The following is a 22042-nucleotide window of genomic DNA, read 5'->3' on the forward strand; positions in this document are numbered from 1 at the left end:
GTTCCATACAGCTATGGATTCGTGGAGTTTGAGGATAACCGGGATGCCGACGATGCCGTGTACGAGCTGAACGGGAAGGAGCTGTGCGGGGAGCGGGTGATCGTCGAACATGCCCGGGGACCGCGGCGAGACCGAGATGGCCACGGTGGGGGTTACTTGGGTGGTGGGCGCAGTAAGTGCAGTCTATTACGAGATACCCTCTCTTTCCCTTGGGGTGAGGTGTCGATGTGGACTGCACATAGAGCTATGTTGTTGTTTCATACTGGTGCTAATTAATATACTTTAAGCACAAGTTTACAGATATTTAACTATTTCAGGTGACTCTTGATTTGCAGGTACACTGTCACGGTTTATAATCAGAAGTCTTGAATCCCATGATGCATGGCTACACGTTTACTATGGCTCAGATTGCATGTAAACATTATTTAGAGTGATACTGTACTCTATTCATGTCTATATCGTATGTAGCAGTATGTCCACATGGAGAAGTTCCTGATCTACATTCTAGTTGCTCACAGTTTTTTAAAAAGCGTGTTCAGCCTCATCCTGCTGAACAAGTCTCATTTTCTATCAAGGGTTGGTGACCTGCCGGTTTTTGCTCCTCCCTGTTGATCATTGGCCACCCTTGATGGTCTGTGGTTCATTATTGGGGTGGAACAACAATATGCATGTCAGAGCCCTCAAATAGCAGAACCCAGGCGGCAAAGTTGGCATTAGTTTGAAAGCAAGGCTTTCCTATCGCGGATTGCAAAAGTTCTCTTTTATGATAATTATTCGGGTGAGCCATGTTTTGAAGGTGTGAATTTCCAAATGTGTTTACACCACAAAAGAAAGCTAATCGCAAATCATCACTTCAAACATAGCTAGTGTAGTTTTAGCTTAATCATTAGGACTAGACTAACATTTTCATGTGAAATGTGTATTTTTTAACTTTGGTATATATTTTTATATTCAACATTAACAAAAGTCCTTGATGTTTCAATTTGAAAGAGTCCAGTTGCGGGCTGAGGCTGAGAGTCCATTGAGGCTAAAGATGACTGGCTAAGATGACTGCCTGTCCCGTTTGGCCTTGGCTTTCACCTTACAATGTGTGTGTGACCTTTGCCCCCCCTTGATCCTTGGCTGACCTAACCGGAAGCCATGACGACAGCAGCCTTTTGCCAATAGACCAGGGGTGATGGTGAGGATTGCCATTGGTTTCTATGTTGACAGCAAACATAAGTGGAGCGGCTCAAGTAAAGAACTTACAATCAAAAGAAATGTTGTAAGTGAGAAAACTGGAAAACAAAATTTCAGACCGACATCCGGTCAAATACCCAAAGATTGGTGTATGTGTTTCTTTACACCGTTCTTTCTCAATTTGATCGAACAGTGTCCTTGACCGCAGCCTATGTGGATACCTCCTCTCTGTTTGTGTTTACAGGGTTCGGAGGTCTTGAAAGAACATCACTGTTCATTTGTTTAAGCAGCTATAGCATCACAGTGTGATATATCGGAGTAAGACAGGCTTTGTATTGCCAGAAACGGATGCAGTGGTGTTCTTTGCAGCAGCGAACATCAAAATGCTGAACGATACAAAGAGCCCGTGCTGTGTCCTGTAGATCACTTATCTGAAGCTTTGTGTTTGGAAATGGTATCAGAGGGACTCCTTTCATTAAGTTCAAATTTATACCCCCTTGGACTTTTATCTGGCAAGTCACGGCCTTGTGTTCATTTGATTACCCCAGGCCAGTAGTTTTTGTGTCTTGGCCATTTTTGTCGTTTCTAACTTTTTTCATGTGCTGTTGTTTTTAAAGGTAGCGGTTACAGCAGCCGGACCCACACTGGCAGGGATAAGTATGGACCTCCAGTCCGTACCGAGTATCGTGTCGTCGTGGAGAACTTGTCCAGCCGATGCAGTTGGCAGGACCTCAAGGTACACGTCCGAACAGACTATTGTTATTCCTCTGTTCAGTTAACTGGTGAGTTTTTTAATTTTAACCCCAGGTTTTTGTGTCCCACAGGACTTTATGCGTCAGGCAGGAGAGGTGACTTATGCAGACGCCCACAAGGAACGCACAAATGAAGGTGTAATTGAGTTTCGGTCCCACTCGGACATGAAGAGGGCCATTGACAAGCTGGACGGTACGGACATTAATGGGCGGAAGATTCGTCTGGTGGAGGACCGACCTCGCAAACGAAAGTCATACTCTGGCAGCCGCTCCAGGTTGGAATACTGAGAAAAATTCTTGTATTATAAGAAAGTACTCTGTTGTTTACAAGTTCAAAACGCCAATATGTTCTCTTTTTGACTTTGTGCTGTCATCCTTAGATCTCGTAGTCATCGCCGCTCCCGCAGCAGGAGCCGCAGGAGCTCTAAGAGTCGCTCCAGATCCCACTCCAGGTGAGACTGGGTCTAATCTTAAAATTATGTTGTAATGGATTCTAGATAAAGTATTGATATGGATTAATGAGGTATACTTAAGCAATAGCTCACGACAGGCCGTGGTATATGGTCATTATATCACAGTTACGGGGGTTGTCGACCCTCCGCTTCACGTCGGGCCAAACCACGCCCCTTAACTGTGATATAATGAGCATATATCACGGCCTGTCGTGAGCTATTGCTTTTATAAAACGGTTACCAAGTGTGGCAATATGAAAGAAAAATACACACTCCAATTTAAAGTTTTTTATTATTAAATAATGATGTTCAAAATAAAATAGTCCCTCCGTTGCCTTCTGCACAAAACATAGTGCGAGGTGGTTGCTATGCAACAACACTAACAGCTAGCGAACATATTAGACAGACAACGTTGATCGATTATTTGGCTATTTATTTACATTAATTTGTATGTTGCCGTTTATTGTGCACCCACTGAAAAACTGTCCAGCATCAGTAGAATGGCTCACAGTTACTTGTGCTAGGCTGTTGCTTTGTGGCGTGGCGAGAATATTGCTCCACTTTAACAGCTGTAACGGTTGTAGCCTTTTCTCAGACGCAGAGGGATACTGACTTGTTGTGAAAAGTAACTACAATTCTACCCGTGATATACGCTCATTATACCACGGCTAAGAACCAATCAGATTGCTTGATTTGACATGTCCGTTTTATAAAAGGCTGTATATTGTTTCGTGGGTTCTGAAAGTAAATTGACTTTTTCTTAATTAGCACAGTCATGCAAGGCATGAAGTAAAGCGTATGCGTTTTCTTTTATTCCTTACAGGTCTGGTTCACGTAGCAACAAGAGGCGCGGCAATTCCCGCTCCAGGTCTGGAAGGAAGTCTCGCTCCAAGTCAGGAGAGAGCAAATCCCGCTCTCGCACCCGCAGGTCCCGTTCTCGATCCCGCAAATCTAAATCTCGTTCGCGCAAATCTCAGTCCGGTTCGGCCGACCGAAATTCCAAATCCCGTTCAAAGAGTCGTTCAAAGGTGAAGTCAGAGCGGGATTCTCGCAGTCGATCCAAAGAGGTGTCTGTTGACAAGAAATCCCGCAGTCGTTCAGCTTCCCCAGTAGAGAACGGGAAGGAGGAGCATGTCGCCAAATCTCCCTCCCGCTCCCCAACCCCACACGAGGAAGACCGCCGATCCAAGTCCAAGGAGAAATGCTCAAGGTCTCGCTCACGGTCTAGATCAGCTTCTCAGGATTAGTGGAATTAGAAAAGGAAGATGTTTCTCATTGTCAAGCTTGATCTCTATGCTGTACATAATGAGCATTATCATCATACTGGCTTATGCTTCCTGGCTTGTCTACTTTTCTCCTTCAAGTGTGCACTTGTCTTAAACATGTTTTAGATGCCGTTTTATTAGAGAATGCACCACAGGCAACAATTACACATTTTCTCCCTGGTCATTTTCAAAAACTGAAGTGCTTGTCTTCAAATCTTTTATAGCTGATTTAAGTCAAAGACATTTCAACTTGGTAAACTAGGTTTGTCACACCAGTCTTTTTCCCCCTTCTATTTATCAAAAACAGGTTTACAGTTTAATTAAAAAATGACGGTCTTTATTTTACTTTTATCATCATGATTGTGCATCTGTTTGCAACAGGCCTTTTTTCTTTGTTTGATTGATACAGTACACTAGCGTAAGTGTCCCCAGTACATTAATGCCTGGAGCCTCCATCAGTCATTGTTTGATGTTTTTTTTTTGCTCATTCAAACTGCATGGTTGTGGGAGAAAAGTAGCTTTTGGCTACAGCATTGCTCACCTTTTTTGAGCTGCCGTCTCAATAATTGCTTTCTCAAGGAATGGGCGATCTTTGTATTGTCTTGCGGCACTCTAAAATGCACAACTGGGCTGCAAGAACTTGTACTGCATATTTACAAGAAAACATAAGGGTTTGTATTTCATGTTTGAACTACTTGCATTGTAGGTGGACTATTAAGATCCCTTTTTAACCTCTTGTACATAAACCGTGTAATCAGCCTCAGAAACGAATTTCTTTCTTTTTGTTGCTACTGATGTTTGGGTTTTTTCTAACCCTGAGAAAGTAATGTGTGGATGACCTTTTTACCTTTTCAGTTTGCCTATAGCTTCAAGGCCTCAAATGCAATGTCCCATTTTTCTTGCATTTTCTGCTTTGTTCTGATTGCAGCCCTGAAAAAGTCATTTTCAATTATCCAGTTATTTTTTCAAGCCTCTGCTATTTAAAGTGCGCAGCTAGTACCGGAGTTTTTGTACTTAAGAGGTACATCATTCAAATCTCTGGAGGATCTGTTTGTGGGTTTATTACGAGCACCATCAGACTTACTGGATACATCCCCTCTCCATCTTGTGGAATAGATTCATATTTTTTCTCCATGCAAATGAGATCTAATGGAAAAATGTCCTTTTTTATTGTATGTTCAATTAAAGATCTTAATGAAAAAATCTTGCCGTGTGATGTTGCTTTGTGTCAGCATTACAGAAACCTTGACTGCAGTATCGACATGACCTATATCCTGCTAATTATATAATAAATGCTCTTTCATTAAGGGGCGGCCCTTTCTGGGGGAAATAACAGGATCAGTGTGTTGCAGATGTTTAACTGAAACTGTTTTTAAATTAGAATTAAAAGCGACCGAGCTCTGGTCTCTAGACTAATCGTTTGTCCACTACATTATTCGCACACATCGAAGTCTTTTGACGTTACATTATAGCAAGCGAGCGGTGACTGTACTGGGGGCCCACGCATGCGCAGTCGGAGCCCCGGAGCCGCAGGAGATCATAGCTGGTAAGCCAAATTTCGGTTCCGAATTGATCTGCAAACACGAATTTATTTCACAATTGTAGTTTTCCTCAAATTGTGGCAGACACGAGCATCTTTCAACTACATACGTTTAAAAGGGACAAGTGTAAATATGTTTTTTGTTGAGGTAAAGCGTTTTGGCGTCAACCACAAAGCTTTCCATGTTAAAAATATATATGTGATAATGCCAAGCGTTTAATTAACCTATCGAGTTAAATACTTTTAAATAATAGAAGCAGTCGCGCTGATGTTAACTGAAATATGTAACATGCTTAACGTTGTTTGTGAGGATAAATGTTGCTCATTCATTGGAGATGCAGCCAGAATGGGTGACAGGTTCATTTTTCACTAAATGGGATTTTCACAGGATTTTAGACACTGCTGCTTTTATACATTTATTGCCTCATGGGTTTTTCTTTTGCCTCCGCCATTTTAACTAAAATGTATTTTTGTTTTTTTTTAGTGTGTGTGGACCTTTGTGTAAATATGTCTGTCACTGTTATTTAAAATAAAAATATATATTTTTGGAGGTAGCCTAATGGATAGCTGTTAAAGTCACACGGGGTCATGGCTGTTGATGGGGGGAGGCTCTGCTCTGCCATCATTATGTAAATTAACTATTTAAAAGTCACTTTATTTTGTCTTTTGTTAAAACTTGGAAATATTTTGAATAAAAAGTATTATTCTTATAGTTTTACATTAGTTAAATCTTAATCCATATGCTTTAGAGCCATCCAAGGAAAAGAAAAGTGAAGGCAGGAAGTACACACGGAGAGAACAAAAGTGCTTAAAAATGGTGTCCATATAATTTTGTATGTTCAGAAATTCCCCATAGTGGAATGAGGTCTTTGCTCATCTTTGAGCCTGTTATTCCCCACTTATGGGTGTGCATTTTATTAATCCCCTTATAAATAATAAAAATGGTACAAGAAAAAGATTCTTTACTTAAGTAAAAGTACTAATTCCACACTGTACAAATACTGTTACAAATAAAAGTCCTGTACTGAAAATGTCACTGAAGTAAAAGTATGCTATTATAAACAGGAACATGTATCAAAAGTAAAAGTTCTCAAAGCAGAAAGAATTTCCACTTTGACTGTTGGACAGTGATATATTATAACATTAGATTATTATTTCGTATTATGTACTTTTTAACTAACTAATGATTATTTTCTTTTTGGGTTAATCTGCCGATAACTTTCTCCATTAATTGGCCGATTGTTTGGTTTGTCAGCAGACAGTCGTCACACCTTCAAAACTCAGAAGATTAGACTGCACCTCAGCGAATGAGAACAAAAACAAAACCTGTTCTTTGTATGTTGCACTTACATTGGTTTGGCTTATTTGTAGCTAATAGTTGAATTAATATTCTATTGTTTCTGTATGTTGCACTTTGTTTGGCTTATTTGAAGCTATTGTTCTGCACTTAAATGATTTCACCTATTTGAAGCTGATGTACCTGCAAGATGTTTGCTGTTCGGAGTTGTATCCTCATGATTGTTTGCACTTATTGTAAGTCAGCTGAATGAACCCTAATGTAATGTTTGTAAAAGTGACACATTCACAGTTTTATTTCGTCCAACCAACAGTTCAAACCTCAAAATAATCTTTTGTAAATACTTAAATCTTAAAATAATTTGGAAGTTGGAACCATGTTTGATACTAAACAATTATCAAACAAAGTTGCTCTTACAGTCAAACTCTTTTTCTTTTTCTCATTTTCTGTGCAAAAATCTTAATTTGTAAAGTAACTAAAGCTGTCGGATATGTAATGTAATGAAATGTAGAATAAAAAGTACAACATTTTGCTCAAAATAACTTTTTAGCCAAGTCTATTTTATTTAGATGGAGCAAAGTCACCAATTTGACTGAGAGGGATTTACAATCTGACCAAAATACAACACCCTTCATTCAGAAGAAGAAAACACTTTTAGTGCTTTAAAGCTGTCACCCTGTTAGTCCTTTGTACTGATCCTCACACCCTCCGCTCTCCAGCGCTCCGGAGTAAGGGACAGGGACGCCATTATGAGTGCCAAAGTGAACATGGAGGCTCCACCCAAAGAACCTGATCGCACCCCATTGGACCCGTCCTCGTCCCCCTTGTCCCCCAGCGAGGCCGTCCTCATCTGTGGGAGTGATGGTGTGGACAAGAAGGCTCGGCCCCAACCCCAAACGCACACCACCACGGCTTTCCTCCTACCAGGTAAGCATGAGTGTGGCAGTGTGCTCACGTGTGTTTACACAGACCATAACCAGAACTTAAAGGGGAACTCCTCTGATTGTACACATCAAAGTCTGTCCATAGGTCTACTTCATATGTAAAACAAAGTTACCGTCCCTTGAGTCCCAGCGCTGAGCTGGTTGGGGCTGAAGTCTACAAGTTTGAAAATGAAAAAGAAAATGGCTCCAGATACATATTTGATGACTTCAGACTCGACTTGACACAATCAAAAACGACTTGCATCTCTACTTGAGCCTTTTGACTTGAAAATACTAGACACCTTCCTCCAAGCTCGAAGGTTAAAATTAAGTTATTTAAAAAGTGTGCAGCGAATCGCTTCATTTCCTGAATACATTTACGTTAGCTCTATTCATTCCCAGCTGGTCAACACTTTATTACTCACATCAGCTTAGTTTGAACCAATCTGACAGCATCCAATCCAGTCGTAGCAAACAATAATGTTACTGAGGCTGCAAAAAAGATTATTTACGTAGTTTACTTTCAAAAACTATGCAGTGGCCAATAAAAAACGTATTGCAGTATGCAAAACCTGTGGGTCAAAAATGGCAGACGGTGATGCATTATGGCTTGCTTAGGACTCATAAACTCAGTTTAGGGTTTGGGACTTCACTCTGGATTTGAGGGCAAAGACTTGAGACTTAGTTGTGACTGTCAGCAGTCCAGTTGGATTGTGGGTAATGTAGGCGCCATGTTTTGTCAAGGAAGAGGGATGTGTGGAATAAAATCTCTAGTTCTGCTGAAGCAATTTGATCCTTTAAAAACAAACAAACTGTCCACTGTGAGTCTGACAACGAGTGCAATGCTAAATCTGTGGAGGACTCTTGGGTTAGGGTTAGATGAGCTGAAGAAACACTGGTCTCTAGTTACACAGGCTCACATGCCAACATCGTGCAACACCATATGGTACATTTTGTTTTCTTTAAATGATGCAGTAAAATGAAAACATGGTAAATTGTGCTCTCTTGGCCGAGTAATAAGTATGAATGCGTCTCTCTCTTTAGCGCCTGCTGCCGGCCATCAGAAGCTGGTGGTGACTCCAGCTGTTGCCGTGGGAGACCCAGGTAAAGGAGGCCGGGCCAATGAGACGACCACCCTGACAGCACAGGTGGGCGGGGCTTGTAGCATCGTCCACGTCCTTGAGTGGAAGGAGGGGATGGCCATCCTGCCCAGCAGCAACCTCAAGGTAAAGAGATGTTTGTGGCGTCCACATGTGTTGTAGAAATGACGCCATGTTTTGTTGTTCCTGGTGTAGCAGCCCTCTTTAGAGAGGCTGGTTGGTTTTCGCTTGCTTGTCTTCTCTTTATGGATCGTCCTGCTGGCGTTACATTGATCTTATTCCCACAGAAAACTCACATTATTGGAAACCTCAATACAAGAATCTGGCCTTGGTGTTAAATGCTTCATTAAATAGTGTCATTGCTAATTATTTTGATGTTGTCAGAATTCTCCACCTGCCTGTGATGTGAATTTGAAACGGACTCTGAAATGATCATGTACCAGGTCGTATTACGTCTTGGACTTGAATTAAGGCATAGGCATTTCTTTTCTTGTCTTGTTGGCTGATCAGATTTAAATCAGACAACTTTTAACTCACATGTTTAATCAAAAAACATATTTATTGTTTACTTTTGTGGACATTTGTCTTTGTCTTCACAGACATCCAAAAACCTAAAAACGTGGGTTAGAATACATAAAACATATATAAATAAGTAATAAGTGGGTTGGGATGAAAGTGTAAAATATTAACAATTAATACATATTTTATAAAAAGACATCAGAACAAAACAGCAGCAGTCAGTGAAGGAAGTCTTTTAAATACATTGAACAAAGGATGTGAAGGTTTCTGAACTATTAATGTTGCTTTCCTCCGGCTCTGTGTAGTGTACAGGCAATCTTAACTATTTTTGCTCCTTGCCTCTAAATTTCCGTACCAGCATGTGATGTTTTAGGAAATTATGCTTTCCACTAGACTGACGTAAACCATCCTCAGGACTCCTTTGCTCACCTCAAAGCTTTTTAATTTCCATAAAGAAACAATCTTTAAAGTGCCTTTTAAAAAATGTAGTGTAAAGTTCATTACATTTTAAGTTGGTGTCTAAAACTATTCTTGAATATTTAAAAGGACCTACTGTCTCCACAGCTTGGCCTTCAATCGTAAGTGGCTGACACATTGTTGACAACAAGTTTCTTGGTGTTGTTGATGTTAATTAGCAAAGCATTCAAAGCACCCATGACGCTCTAAAGCATTTTGCCGCATCAACAAAGAAGAAGAACATCTCACTAAGATTCTGAATCATTAAAATGATCACATTCATTTGCTGTAAATATGGGACAAAGTCAAACCACGAGATAAATAACATGTGATGCATCTTTTTCTCACATTAAAAAGAGGCTGTGCTAGAATGGGGAGAGGTCGGGAACATGGAGACAAAACAGGCAACATTGCATATTTTGAATTGTTTTGAGGAGAAAAAGGGTTGAATAGACAAAACATCCAGACATATTTCAACGTATGGATCCATTGTGTGTGTGTGTGTGTGTGTGTGTGTGTGTGTGTGTGTGTGTGTGTGTGTGTGTGTGTGTGTGTGTGTGTGTGTGTGTGTGTGTGTGTGTGTTGTAGTTCTGTGTGAGTGACGTAGGAACGCTGAGCACGCTGATCACCCCGGTGGCGACCAGCAGCACCACTGAACCAGAGGCCGGGACTTCTGGGAGATCCGCTGACGCAGAAATTGCTCCAGCAGAAAAGCCAGGTACAGTCAGGGTCACATAACGCCAATTTCTATCGGCTGACACAAAATCATATACCTCGAAGTACAACTTTCTTCTGGTGTTAGATGTATCACATCTCCTTTATTATAGCGTATGATAGAGATCTTTGTGTATTTGCTGGTGTCATGCTAGTGAAGGACTGTGACTTTCTATACATGGCTGCACTTGTAATTGAAGTATTTCACGGTATGCCCTTTTCAATGATCACTTGAGCAATAATTACATCAGCTGCAGCAGAGCTCCTCTTCACAAGTGAAGAGAGTGTAGCTGTAGGTTCACGATGAAAATATCACAAGCTTACATGTTTGGAAAATGAATGACAGACCAGAAATACAGCTATAGTGCAGTTTCAGCACCCACATGATTTCAATAAATTAATAAAAAGACACAGGACAAAAGCAGAGTTTTTCATTTACATTTTGAAATGTTAACCTGTATCATCAAGATTCAAAGGCTTTACTGTCGAATGCACAAGAGCTGCAGGGTAGATGTTGGAAATTAAAATCTTAAGTCCCAGGCTCCTCCAACAATGCAACATACGGCATTGAGGCATAAAAGAAATGAAGTAATCAAATAGTGCAAGAGACATAATGGTGCAAGTAAAAGACAGAAATAAGTAAAAAATATACATAAGAAATAGAATAAGATCAATTTTAAATACTGTACAGTGGAATTAGATACTGTATACTGTAATAATGTGTGTGTGTGTGTGTATATATATATATATAACTCCGCTTGTCTGCTTCATGTCAGATGTGTCGGCTCCTGTCGGCTCTGTGAGAGGTGCAGCCGTGGAGCCGGAGAGGTTTGTGCCGGTTGTCAAACATGAAGTCCAGGTTGGACCGGGACAACAGAACTATGATCCCAGAGCTCAGAGGAGCTACGCAGAGGAGCTACGCAGAGAGCCCTTCACTGACAAGTATGTTGGTAACAGCTGCTTCTCCTTTATGCTCGCACATGCATCTCTACGTACTCATGTGTGCACTAGCACAGTCACTCATGCTCACACTCTTAAATCAATCACTCAGGTATGGAGTGGCGCAGGGATGACGTCTTTTTGTAGGCCGACCCGGAAGTTAGCATCACACTGGTTCCCTCGACAGAAGGCCAATGGGATGTTTACAATGGATTATTGCAGAAAATACACTTTGTGGCAAACAAATGTTTATGATACGTACACGTTTATTTCAGCAAGATCATTTTTAAGTTTTTATGATTTTTGAAACGTAAATGTAATCTCCAGAAGTGAAAAAGCTAACGTGAGGCTATAAACTAACTACACCACGGTCACCTGACTTCACCACCACTAAGCTACAGGCGGACTGGTTCAGTAATGTAGCCACTGTAGAAACTGCCTTTTTTTTAAACATGCAAAAGCTTCAAAATTCCCAAGTGGAGTATTTACTGACATATTTTATGTCATAGAACAAAACTTTAACATCTCTTAAGCAGCTCACCAAAAACCCATTGACTTTGTGACAGAAATGCTGACTCATTTCCGGGTTTATAGGATTCATTCCTGCAGCACTCTATCAAGGCTCTCCAATATATCCAGGCACAAATACTGTTTGTTTTTTTGGTTGATGGTTTATTTTGTTTTTCACCGATAAATCACTGACTGAAGTAGACGTGTTGAGACAGATAGGGTACACTGAACCTGTGAAGTACAACAAAATCAATCCTGCAATAGAGAGTACAAGGCAGAAATAAAAACCTTGATGATAGATAATCAGGGAACAGACTGCAGCGATGTCTTTAGACTTGACGGGCACGGTGTCTGTCCTCTGCTCCTCAGGAGGAGTGTCGGGGTAGAGAAGGTGCCTGCAGGCATGAGGATCTCCTCCCTTAACCCCGATCACCTGAAACCCATGAGGAAGAGGAAGAGGAAGGAATACCTGAGTCCCTCTGAGGAAGACTCTGACATCGAAGGCACGGTGGGACAGCATTGTTATTTCCATATAACACCCAGAGATCAGTCATATCAGTCTATCATTGCTGAAAGTATTTTAAATGACATGGTTGATAACGCCGACCAAGTCCTGGAAAATAATACAAAATGTTTGTTTGCTGTTATTCAGGGGCGATTTTGTCTTTCTACTTTTAGCTCTTGTGTAATTATTATTACTTTTTTTCTTTTAGGATGAGAAATTGGATGATTCTAAAGCAGACAGCCGGCTCATCAGAGGAGGTTGGACTCATTTCTTTATTTTTACATTTGTCTGTTTTATCATCTTTCATCTGTACATCTTTCAGATCACCAATATTAGTTCTTAACTTAGATAATTCCAGTTTGAAAATGTGCTATTTTGTAACTCTTTATTTCAAACGATGTGGTCTACTTAGTATGTATGTCTTATTGTAACAGCAAAATGATTCAATGTTTTTAATGACACTTTATGAAACGGTGATACTGCTGAACGGTCGATAAACAAAATAAAAAACTTACAGACGTAATGTCAAGTCAAATCATAATAACATGCCACTGACGATATTATGCAATTAAATACAACGACGCCACAAAATGCTTTCCTTCACGCTGAATCAATGTCTCTCTGTATTTATTACAGAGCTGTGTGTAAGTGGTCCTGTTGTTTCATCCGGCCCCTGTATGTCTTTACTTTTTATCTTGTCCTTCCCTGACCTTTAAGTATCTTTCTTTCTTTTCTTCAACTATTTCCCCGATAGAAGAATGGAAGTGCTTTAAAATGATTATCCTTTTAGATTCATTTCCTTGCATACACAAATCAACTTATTACTTCATTTGTGTTTTTGGTGAAGCTGGAGACAGTAAGACAGAGCAGTGGACGTGGGCTCAGTATCTGGAGGAAAGCAAAGCTGTAGCTGCGCCCAACAACCTTTTCCAAGAGGTATGTTTGAGTTTAATATTCACACTGTAGTGCCATCGCCACACAGGTTCACCCGGTATACTCATGACTTTCTTTACTACGACTGCAGCTCTGCCGATAGCACAACTCTATCGCCCTGAGTGAGATAATAGTGCAGCATTGTCAAGGAAGGAAATGAGAAATGTAAATGTACCTGGGACAAAGAGATGTATGCCGCCGAAGGGCATACATTAATATTCTTATTCACAGTTACAGTGGGGTTAAGGGAGTTTCATTTAAAAGTTATTTAACAATCTGAACATTTGTGCAACACTTTGTCTTGAAGAGACTTAAAAAACATCAGTATGAGAAAGATGTTGTTCATTGTTCCCTCCATCCTTTATTTTCACTGCATTTTATTTGAATCTCTGATCAGTCTGTACTGAAATATTCTGCTTTTGTATCCCCCGTGTCCAGACACAGAGAGTGCCAACAGTGAAGAACGGCTTCAAGCAGGGGATGAAGCTGGAAGGCATCGACCCGCAGCATCCGTCCATGTACTTCGTTCTCACTGTTGCCGAGGTGAGCCAGACGTCCATTAACACGGTCGATGGATCTTAATGGCCAGGCTGATTATTAAGGATTAAAAACCATCATTCACTCCCACGCTGCTTTGCATGCAGGATGAGTTCAGCCTGTTGTTTCTCTAATGTGTCATGTCATCATCCAGGTCTGTGGTTACCGGCTGCGGCTTCACTTTGACGGCTACTCCGACTGCCACGACTTCTGGGTGAATGCCAACTCCCCCGACGTCCACCCTACAGGCTGGTGTGAGAGCACGGCACACAAACTGCACACTCCCAAAGGTCAGAGGTCACGACACCCTGGACATATTGAAAGACCAAAGTGCAAATAGACTCTGAAGAGAAGGAAATAGCATGCTTCACTTTTTGTTGTGTTTACATGCGTGTTTGTTTACATTCGAATGTCACCAACATTTTAGAGAACATGAAGCCAGAATAAAACAGCATTTGGGCATTTTTATGTAAATAGAGTCAGAGAGTGCATTTTATTTATTGTTGTGGTTTCATTTTAGTTATGCTTTATTTATTTAGGATATTTTCAAATGTTTTCACAGTCCAGTTCTAATGTCTGAATATTCTTAGGAATTAATAAAAGTGAATTGCTCTTTGAATGGGTGTACATTATTATACTATAACATTACCCTTATATCAGTGCCATCAAATGGTCTTAAAATGACAATAATATTGTTATTTCTGGGACAATGTATTGTCCAAACGTAGATATCTAGACATGCCTGCTGGTAGGTGGATTTTGTTACCTTTTACAGCAAGGCTAGCTGTTTCCCCCTGTTTCCAGTCTTTATGCTAAGCTAGGCTAACCACCAGCTGGCTTTAACCTCTCTACAAGACAGCAAATAAGCTTATGTCCCCAAATGTCAAACTATCTATTTAAATAATAGGACTCTCTGAAATATGAGTCTCTTTATTCTTCTCTCTGTAACTCTGTTTTCCCCGCAGGCTGTAAAGAGGAAGAGTTCACCTGGACCAACTACCTGAGAATGACTAAAGCACAAGTGGCGTCCAAAGAGCTGTTTGCCAGTCCTGGGAGGGTAACTGCCACTATATAATATACGGTAGTTGTATTATCTACAAGCATGAATGGATGAGGTGAATGATTTAGGGTTAGGAAAACTCCAACTCCAATGAGAAGCAGTTATAATAAAACAGATGTTGCACCTTCTATGTCTCTCAGAAAACAATCAGTCCAAGCAGAAAGCATTAGTTGAAGACAACACAAAGTAAGGCCTGATGTCCTGTCTGATATTTGTTTTTATATAAATATTTAATGCCAGGACATGGTTTGGCTTGATGTTGACTTCCTCCTGCTTATGTTTAATGCTTGCAGTGTTAAAGCTTCAATATGTCAAACTGTAGCAGTCTGTCACTTTTGTAAAGATTGGTGAATCAAACAGCACAATTACATTTTCAACAACATGCGCATCTTTTATCAGCGAGTCCACAGCTGTCTGTCTCTTCTTCTGTGTGTGCACTTTCTATGTCATTTCTAATATTTCTGCTTTCTGTGTAGATTGATGTGAAGAGCAGTTTCTCGATAGGAATGAAGCTGGAGGCCGTCGACCGTATGAACCCTTCCCTCATCTGTGTAGCAACCGTCACTGACGTGGTGGACGACCGCTTCCTGGTTCACTTTGACAACTGGGATGACACGTACGACTACTGGTAAGCCTCGGAAACATTGGGGATGTATGGGCTGAATCTGGAAGAAACATGTTGTTATTACGTGTTATATATATATATATATATATATATATATATATATATATATATATACCGAGACCGTAAATGAATGGGAATGATTTAAGAGGTGCTTCATTATTTACACATTATTATCACGTGTATTTTAACATGATATCAATATTTCATTTGAAAAATATCACCGTCACCGTTAAGTAAAATGTGATACTTTGTTGTTAGATGCTTCACTTTCTTCACTCACTACTTGCTAGCTGTGTAGGTCTTACAGTGTTTTGTTACACAGCACACATGATTTAAATCACTGTGTTGAAACGGGTTAATAATCCCACGATGAAACTATCAAACTGCTGGACGTTGTTGTTTTTCAAAATATGCAGGTGTGATTCCAGCAGTCCGTACATTCACCCTATTGGTTGGTGCCAGGAGAGGGACCTCCCCCTAACACCACCCCAAGGTGACCAGTGTGTTCCCTGTTAATCATTCATTTAAATCATGTTCATCACATAACATGGATCATTAACTTTAAAAAACAACTGTGCCCACTTATCCCTCTTGTCCTTTTGTTCCTTTGTCCTCTATTAAACTGTGATTCAGGAGAATATATACAGTACACACTATATACATGTACAAATACCTGAAATATAATTGTTGGATTTTAGAGCATGACTTTAACATAATCCCTTTGGGGATGAATTTTTATATTCAGTGATGTGAATTTATTTTATTGGCTGCACCAGATTACCCAGACCAGGCCCGGTTCTTCTGGTCTCAGTACCTGGAGGAGACCGGTTCCAAGGCGGTGGCTGCCGACGCCTTCAAAGTGGTGACAACAAACTTTGACTATTTTTGATCCAGTTTACAGTATGATATGAAATGATTATCTTTAGCTGAAGTGTGGATCTGTGGTATCAGCTGGCAAAAAAACAGCAGCGAAGCCGATCTGACCAAAGTCACACAATAACACAAACGAACTAACCGATCGAGGCAGCGGTAGACCAGCAGCTTCTGTGTTCTGCGAGGTAAAATGACTGGTTTTGCAATGGAGTCTGGTGGCTTTAGTGAGAGCATCTTCATTTGGACATTTCATGTTGCAAACTAATGTGTTTTCAAAGCGTCCTCTGCTCTGTGTATCCAGCGTGCGGCACACAGCTTCCTGTCTCAGATGAAACTGGAGGCCGTTGACAAGAGGAGTCCTGGTCTGATCAGAGTGGCTACAGTGGAGGAAGTCGAGACTCATCGCATTAAGGTAATCATCTGTGAGTGTGTGAGTGTGTGTTGTCAGCTTGTTTTCCTGAACATTTTAGCACTGAACGCCTGAGGTTATGAAGGTCGTGATCTTGTATGCGTGTGTAATTGTTTCAGATGTTTCTCAAGCTCCCTCAGGTCCATTACAGCTCGTGTGCTGGTCAGTTGTGGCTGTGGACTAATGGTTTTGATGTTCCCGCTGTAATAAGAGTTTGTTCTGATGCTGTTCATCTTTCTAACCCATCCTGGAGACATTATACAAGTTGAGCTGTGTGCATATTTAGTTTGTGTGTATGTACAGTATTTTATATTTCTGTCTTCAGGTCCATTATGACGGCTGGAGTCATGTCTATGATGAGTGGATGGACTCAGATCACCCCGACATCCACCCAGCAGGCTGGTGTGAGGCCACCAATCACCCGCTCAAAGTTCCTCCCCGGGACGCCAAACCACAGCAGTCGCATGGTAGCAGCCAGCACTTCAGTCAAAACTGCAAGTTGATTTTCTTCAAAATTTCAAATCCAAGTTATTCTTGATGGTTAGGGTTAAATTGTTGCAAAAATACATATGTTGTGCTCTGAAGTAGTTACATTTAGCTGCTAAAAGGTCCCATAGTGTCTTGTAAATTTAAATTAAACTGGCAAATGGAAAAGTAAAAGGGGAAACAAATTGAAATGCTGATTGAAATGATAGCACCTTTAAAAAAGAAAATGGTTTCTATTTAATTTAATTCTTAAGTATTTATACGTCTGTGTCATTGTCTGCACTATGAATACAGCTGTTGTGTTTCCCATTCAAAACTATCCTTCTACCATCCTTTTTATCAATTCACGCACTTGTTAGCTATCGATATAATCCCCCATACTGCAGCGTTGCAAGGGGGGTTTGTGAACATTACGTGTGTAGGTGTGAGGTTTTTAATGTGTGTTTTTAAATGTACAGGTATGAGGGATCTCCCTGCTGTTACCGGCCAGCCCACCTACCCCTCCTCTGTTCCCTGTAAACCCATCAGCCACCCCAGAGCCAACAAGTACAGCTTCCACAACAGGTCAGCTGAACTCAACTCTATCATCAGGTCATTCAAAAACTTTATTCACCAGGACAACCATTCAAAATACACGTCAAATAAAAAGCAGTTTTGAAAATCTTACATCTTCTTAAAATGCACTGAAACAGGAAGTGTCCGACTCCCGGTTGTGATGGATCAGGCCATGTGACGGGTCGTTTCACGGCCCATCACTGCATATCCGGCTGCCCATTGGCTGAGCGTAACCAGGGCAGGCTGAAGGCCGAGCTGTCAGACTCAGAGTGCAAGAGGACCCTCTTTCTTGGCCAGAGGACCAAGAAGACCCATTACCGTGGCAGGTAAAAGTGTGTGTGGGTGTGTGTGTGTATGTTTGCCTTTTTCTCACATTAATCTTTTCCTCTGTTTTCAGGATTGGCCGTCCTCCCAAATACAGGAAGAACCAGCAGAGAGACTACCAGAGTGAGTTTTTTTAAATCCACTCTACATATCCTTTTCACTTTACTGCAGCTTCTGGTTGTTCGCCTGTCGAACTGACCACGTCAGATTGGAAAAAGGATAACAAACGTTTGGTTATAACCCTTTTTCACAACATTTTGACTTGAGTTTGACACTTTAATGACCAGAATTAACATCCCGTTCACTTCCATTATATGCCAGCGAAGGGCCAAATTAAACATTTGCGATGGTCCGTCGCCTGCATTTACGCAGGACACGCTGATGAAATATGAATCAAGAATCCGTTACTGCATTGCCTATTTTTCGCCTCAGCTGTTTTGAGAAACATAATTTAGCTGTAGAATTAGTTAAAAATTCGCCTCGGCAGGCGATGGTCACTGTAATGGAATTAATGATGGCTTTGGTCCATTTCAGTTTCCCAGTAAGCCCGACCATTTAAACGGTACACAGCCATCAATTATTTACAACTGTGCTTTTCTTGCTATAATGGGATGTCTACAATGTCTACCGTGAAAACGACCTGTTGGCAGTTTCATTTGTCCAAATGATCATAAATCAACAACAGTTGAATGTTTTGTGTGTGTGTTTGTCCTCAGACTTGTCCTCAGAGGGCGTGTATCCGTCTCTGTTCATGTCGGCTCTGAGCAGTCAGTCAGACAGGACTCTGTCTCTGTGCTGGGAGCAGCACTGTAAGCTGCTGCCCGGCGTTCAGGGCATTCACGCCAGCCAGGTGGCGGCATGGAACGTGGAAGAGGTGGGCAGACCTTATCTACAAATGTATTCTCTCTATCATGCTGGTTTGATCGTTTTAAATCTGATGTGTTTGTGCTACAGGTCTTCATGTTTGTCCAGAATCTAATCGGCTGTGAAGAACAGGCTCGTCTCTTCAAAGAAGAGGTGAGACTACCAAGTGCATATGAATAAAACATTAGGCTAATTCCTGCTTTACACATAGTCAAATGTATTTAAAGGAAAAGATTAAGAAAGAAAGATTAAAACAAAATGCCAGACAGAAACCTTTTCTTGACCTGTCACCTCCACGTCCAGTCTCATCACGACTGTTGTGTCTGCGTCTCCCCAGATGATTGACGGGGAGGCCTTCCTGCTGCTGACCCAGACCGACATTGTGAAGATCATGAGCATCAAGCTAGGCCCCGCCCTCAAGATCTCCAACGCCATCCTCATGTTCAAGAGCACAGACGAGGTACTCAAGTGATCCCGCCCTCACCTGACCCGGGCCACCGATCATCATGTGCCAAATTCATTCTGTTACAGGGACAAACACCCTGACCCCTTTTTAATGTGTTTGGTGTCCTGTACCCATCAGAGAGAGGGAGGGGGGGGAGGTGCGATCAGGGTTAAGGGGGAAATAAAGGAGAGGTTGGAAGAAGAAAAGAAATAAGGAAATACAGATATTTTTTGGGAGTAACTTCATGAAGATGAACGTTTTTAGTTTGATGGTTTTCACAACATTACCTCAGTGGCAGTGTTTCACAGATCTACCAGTCAATGGTATGTTTGGCTCGTAAGTACATTTCCAACCACCTGTTTTAAATGCTGAGGGTTAATGTGTGCATTAAAAACCAGAGTGGAAATAGTAATAAACAAAAAACTCATTTCTCTAAAGGTTTCAGCTGAGGTGTGTAAGGCCTTGTATCAATACAGAGAAGCTCAAGGCTGATGGAAACAGACTCTTTAAATATCTGTTGCCTTCTGGCATCCTGCTGCCGCTCAGCCTTACAGGACACACTCGGACTATTTATACTTTCACTTCCTGAATGATGCAAGCCTTAACACAGGCAGTGTTGGGAAGTTACTTTTGAAGTGTAATAGGTTACAGATTACTAGTTAGGCTGTTAAAAATGTAATAAGTAGTGTAAATATTGTAATTTATTACATTTGATTAGTTTTTGATTACTTTTCTACCAAACGCTTTAAACTCAGCAATAAAGCTGAAAAGTTTTAAAAACATGAAGTAAAACCTCACAACAGTACTCTGTTACTCTATTACTATCAAACTTGTATCACAAGTTCTTCTATATAACTTGAATTAGGATTGTATAAGAGCAACATGCAGGATGAATGTTGTATTCTACATCTAAGCTTTTTACTGAAAATACTATATTCAGATGTAACCCCTTTGTAATCACCAACATTTTGATGAGTTTTGATTTCTCAGTAACTGTAACTGATCACAATTAAATGTATTCTGTAAGTTAATTAAGCCCGTTACATGGAAGGAGTTGCTCCCCAACACTGTCAGCTGATGCTCACAGTATCACCTGGCAGAGGTGGACTCAAGAGACTTTTTGGAAATACATTTTTTTTTACACATTACAAAATGTTTAAGAGCATCATCAGCTCCTCTGACATGGCAGGTGAAATCAACAACAAGGGGGGAGGGGGGGGGGGGGTAAATGCAGTAGACGAGGCTGGTCAGTGAGGCTCCTACAAGCCTCACGTTATGTGCAATAAAAAAGTCGAGACAGAAGTACTGTATTAGGTAACGCTTAATATTACAGCTCCTTTAAGTTATCAGACTATTCTGTAACAGAATACAATTTAATAAATAAGCTGCTTTGTTCAGGACTGTTTGGAAAAGTTTAGGCTTGTGGCAGATGAGCAACTTAAGTTTCCCGCTCATCCTCAAGTATTAGTCGTTTGTGTTTAAATTCTCCACACTGTACTTTCTCACTGCTCCCTTAATGTGAAAACAGTGATACAGAAGCTGTAATTTAAAATGTCGCCCTCTTATACAGTATCTGAGTCCGAAAACAGAAAAAACACAGTGTTTTTATCTATATGCAAAAGATCGTACGCTTTTTTTTTGCAATTCTGAATAGATGAAAAGGACACTTTGCATTGGCGTTTTAGCACAACTGTGAAACCCAAATGGATTTTACACAATGATGTTCCCACACTTGGTCACTAGAGAGTGCAAGAAATCCACATTTTAGCACTATAAACATGGATTTGGTATCTAGTCCATGGAGCTCTCTGCAGTTTACATGTGATGGAAACGACAACACTGGAAATGTTTACATTATATGTCAGAATTGGTTTTAAAAAAACACTGTATGGATTTGATATTGTGAGATGAGAGTTATTTTACTGGAGTGTTTTAAGGGCTCTTGGAATCTTACTTCTTTGTGTGTCTCTCTGGTGGGATTTGTGTGTGCGTATGCGTGTGTGTGTGTGTGTGTGTGCGCGTGTGCGTGTGTGCGTGTCAAGATAATCTTGGGTCACAAATGTCATTCAATCCATATGAATTAATAAACATCCAAATCTGTCTTGTCTGATTAAAGCCGCTGCATCTTGTCTTTTTTTGACTGCATTTCCTGATTCTTGTGCAGGTGTGTTGCGCCTGTTGTACTATTGACTATAAACTTACTTTGCTCATATCATACCCCCCTATTGACCATATTGTCGTCAACAGTTGGCTGTGGTGGTGACAACTCTTTTCACGTGCTTCCTGCTCTCACTGCTTCTCTTCTTGCTCCACTGCAGAGGACAGAAGCTGATGACCTGCAGAGAAATTAAAGTACTCAATTAGTCTGTTGGGTGATAAATGTGTCACACAGGAAGGGACGGCTTATTTTTCATCCTTTGAAGGGAGGATGCTCAGGAGGCCAGAGACACTCCTGCTATGTTGCTTTCAAAAATAAAAGTATGCTTATTTGCTGCAGTGGGAAATGCTAAAATGTTTTATAAGCCCCCCTTCATTCTAACATGTGATTTGCTTGTTCCTTCATTGTAATTATTTAGCTTCACTGTGCAGAATGATGCCTGTGCAGAGATTGACACTAGAAGGCTGTTTTCACATATCTACCTCAAATCAAAGCCAATTATAGTTCAATATGCAATTTACACAAGAAGCGTTTCACCTGAAGTCTCCAGTGTACATGCACTGAAGAATGTTTTCAATGAAGAAGGAAACATTTCGTGTCCAGCAGTTAAACCTTTGAAATG

At 40.8% G+C, this 22042-nt stretch overlaps 2 protein-coding genes across 4 annotated transcripts in view; both read left to right on the forward strand.

Annotated features, from left to right (window-relative positions):
* The window catches only part of LOC115011193 (serine/arginine-rich splicing factor 6-like), a 5443-nt gene extending 591 nt beyond the window's left edge, over positions 1 to 4852 (forward strand). The window contains exons 2-6 of one of the 2 annotated variants that reach the window (XM_029436232.1): positions 12 to 172; positions 1797 to 1915; positions 2004 to 2206; positions 2312 to 2383; positions 3207 to 4852. In XM_029436232.1, the coding sequence (XP_029292092.1) occupies positions 12 to 172; positions 1797 to 1915; positions 2004 to 2206; positions 2312 to 2383; positions 3207 to 3630 (979 nt within the window). In that variant the 3' untranslated portion in view covers positions 3631 to 4852. The remainder of the gene's footprint in view (positions 1 to 11; positions 173 to 1796; positions 1916 to 2003; positions 2207 to 2311; positions 2384 to 3206) is intronic. The other variant, XM_029436233.1, reaches the window with a different exon arrangement.
* Positions 4853 to 5116: 264 nt separating this feature from the next.
* On the forward strand, positions 5117 to 21368 carry l3mbtl1 (L3MBTL histone methyl-lysine binding protein 1). Of its 2 annotated transcripts, none has more exons than XM_029435889.1 (22): positions 5117 to 5194; positions 7205 to 7412; positions 8453 to 8634; positions 10072 to 10201; positions 10974 to 11139; positions 12016 to 12154; positions 12360 to 12408; positions 12999 to 13087; positions 13523 to 13627; positions 13776 to 13911; positions 14587 to 14678; positions 15158 to 15309; positions 15723 to 15799; positions 16083 to 16168; positions 16481 to 16591; positions 16914 to 17082; positions 17533 to 17665; positions 17767 to 17955; positions 18027 to 18076; positions 18670 to 18827; positions 18908 to 18970; positions 19155 to 21368. In XM_029435889.1, the coding sequence occupies exons 2-22, from the start codon at positions 7235 to 7237 to the stop codon at positions 19287 to 19289; spliced, it is 2589 nt and encodes an 862-aa protein (XP_029291749.1). In that variant the 5' UTR covers positions 5117 to 5194; positions 7205 to 7234; the 3' UTR covers positions 19290 to 21368. The 2 variants fall into 2 exon arrangements, with proteins under 2 accessions (XP_029291749.1, XP_029291750.1); XM_029435890.1 differs by having other exon boundaries at positions 17533 to 17638.
* Positions 21369 to 22042: the final 674 nt, after the last annotated feature.

This window comes from Cottoperca gobio, chromosome 7, assembly GCF_900634415.1.
Source record: "Cottoperca gobio chromosome 7, fCotGob3.1, whole genome shotgun sequence".
NCBI classification, from domain to species: Eukaryota; Metazoa; Chordata; class Actinopteri; order Perciformes; family Bovichtidae; genus Cottoperca; species Cottoperca gobio.

Coding starts and splice junctions, on each gene's coding strand:
- l3mbtl1 (XM_029435889.1), top strand. CDS start 7,235: ATGAGTGCCAAAGTGAACATGGAGGCTCCACCCAAAGAACCTGATCGC. Junction 12,155..12,359: donor ACTCTGACATCGAAGGCACG/GTGGGACAGCAT, acceptor TTTTTCTTTTAG/GATGAGAAATTGGATGATTC. Junction 15,310..15,722: donor GATGACACGTACGACTACTG/GTAAGCCTCGGA, acceptor CAAAATATGCAG/GTGTGATTCCAGCAGTCCGT.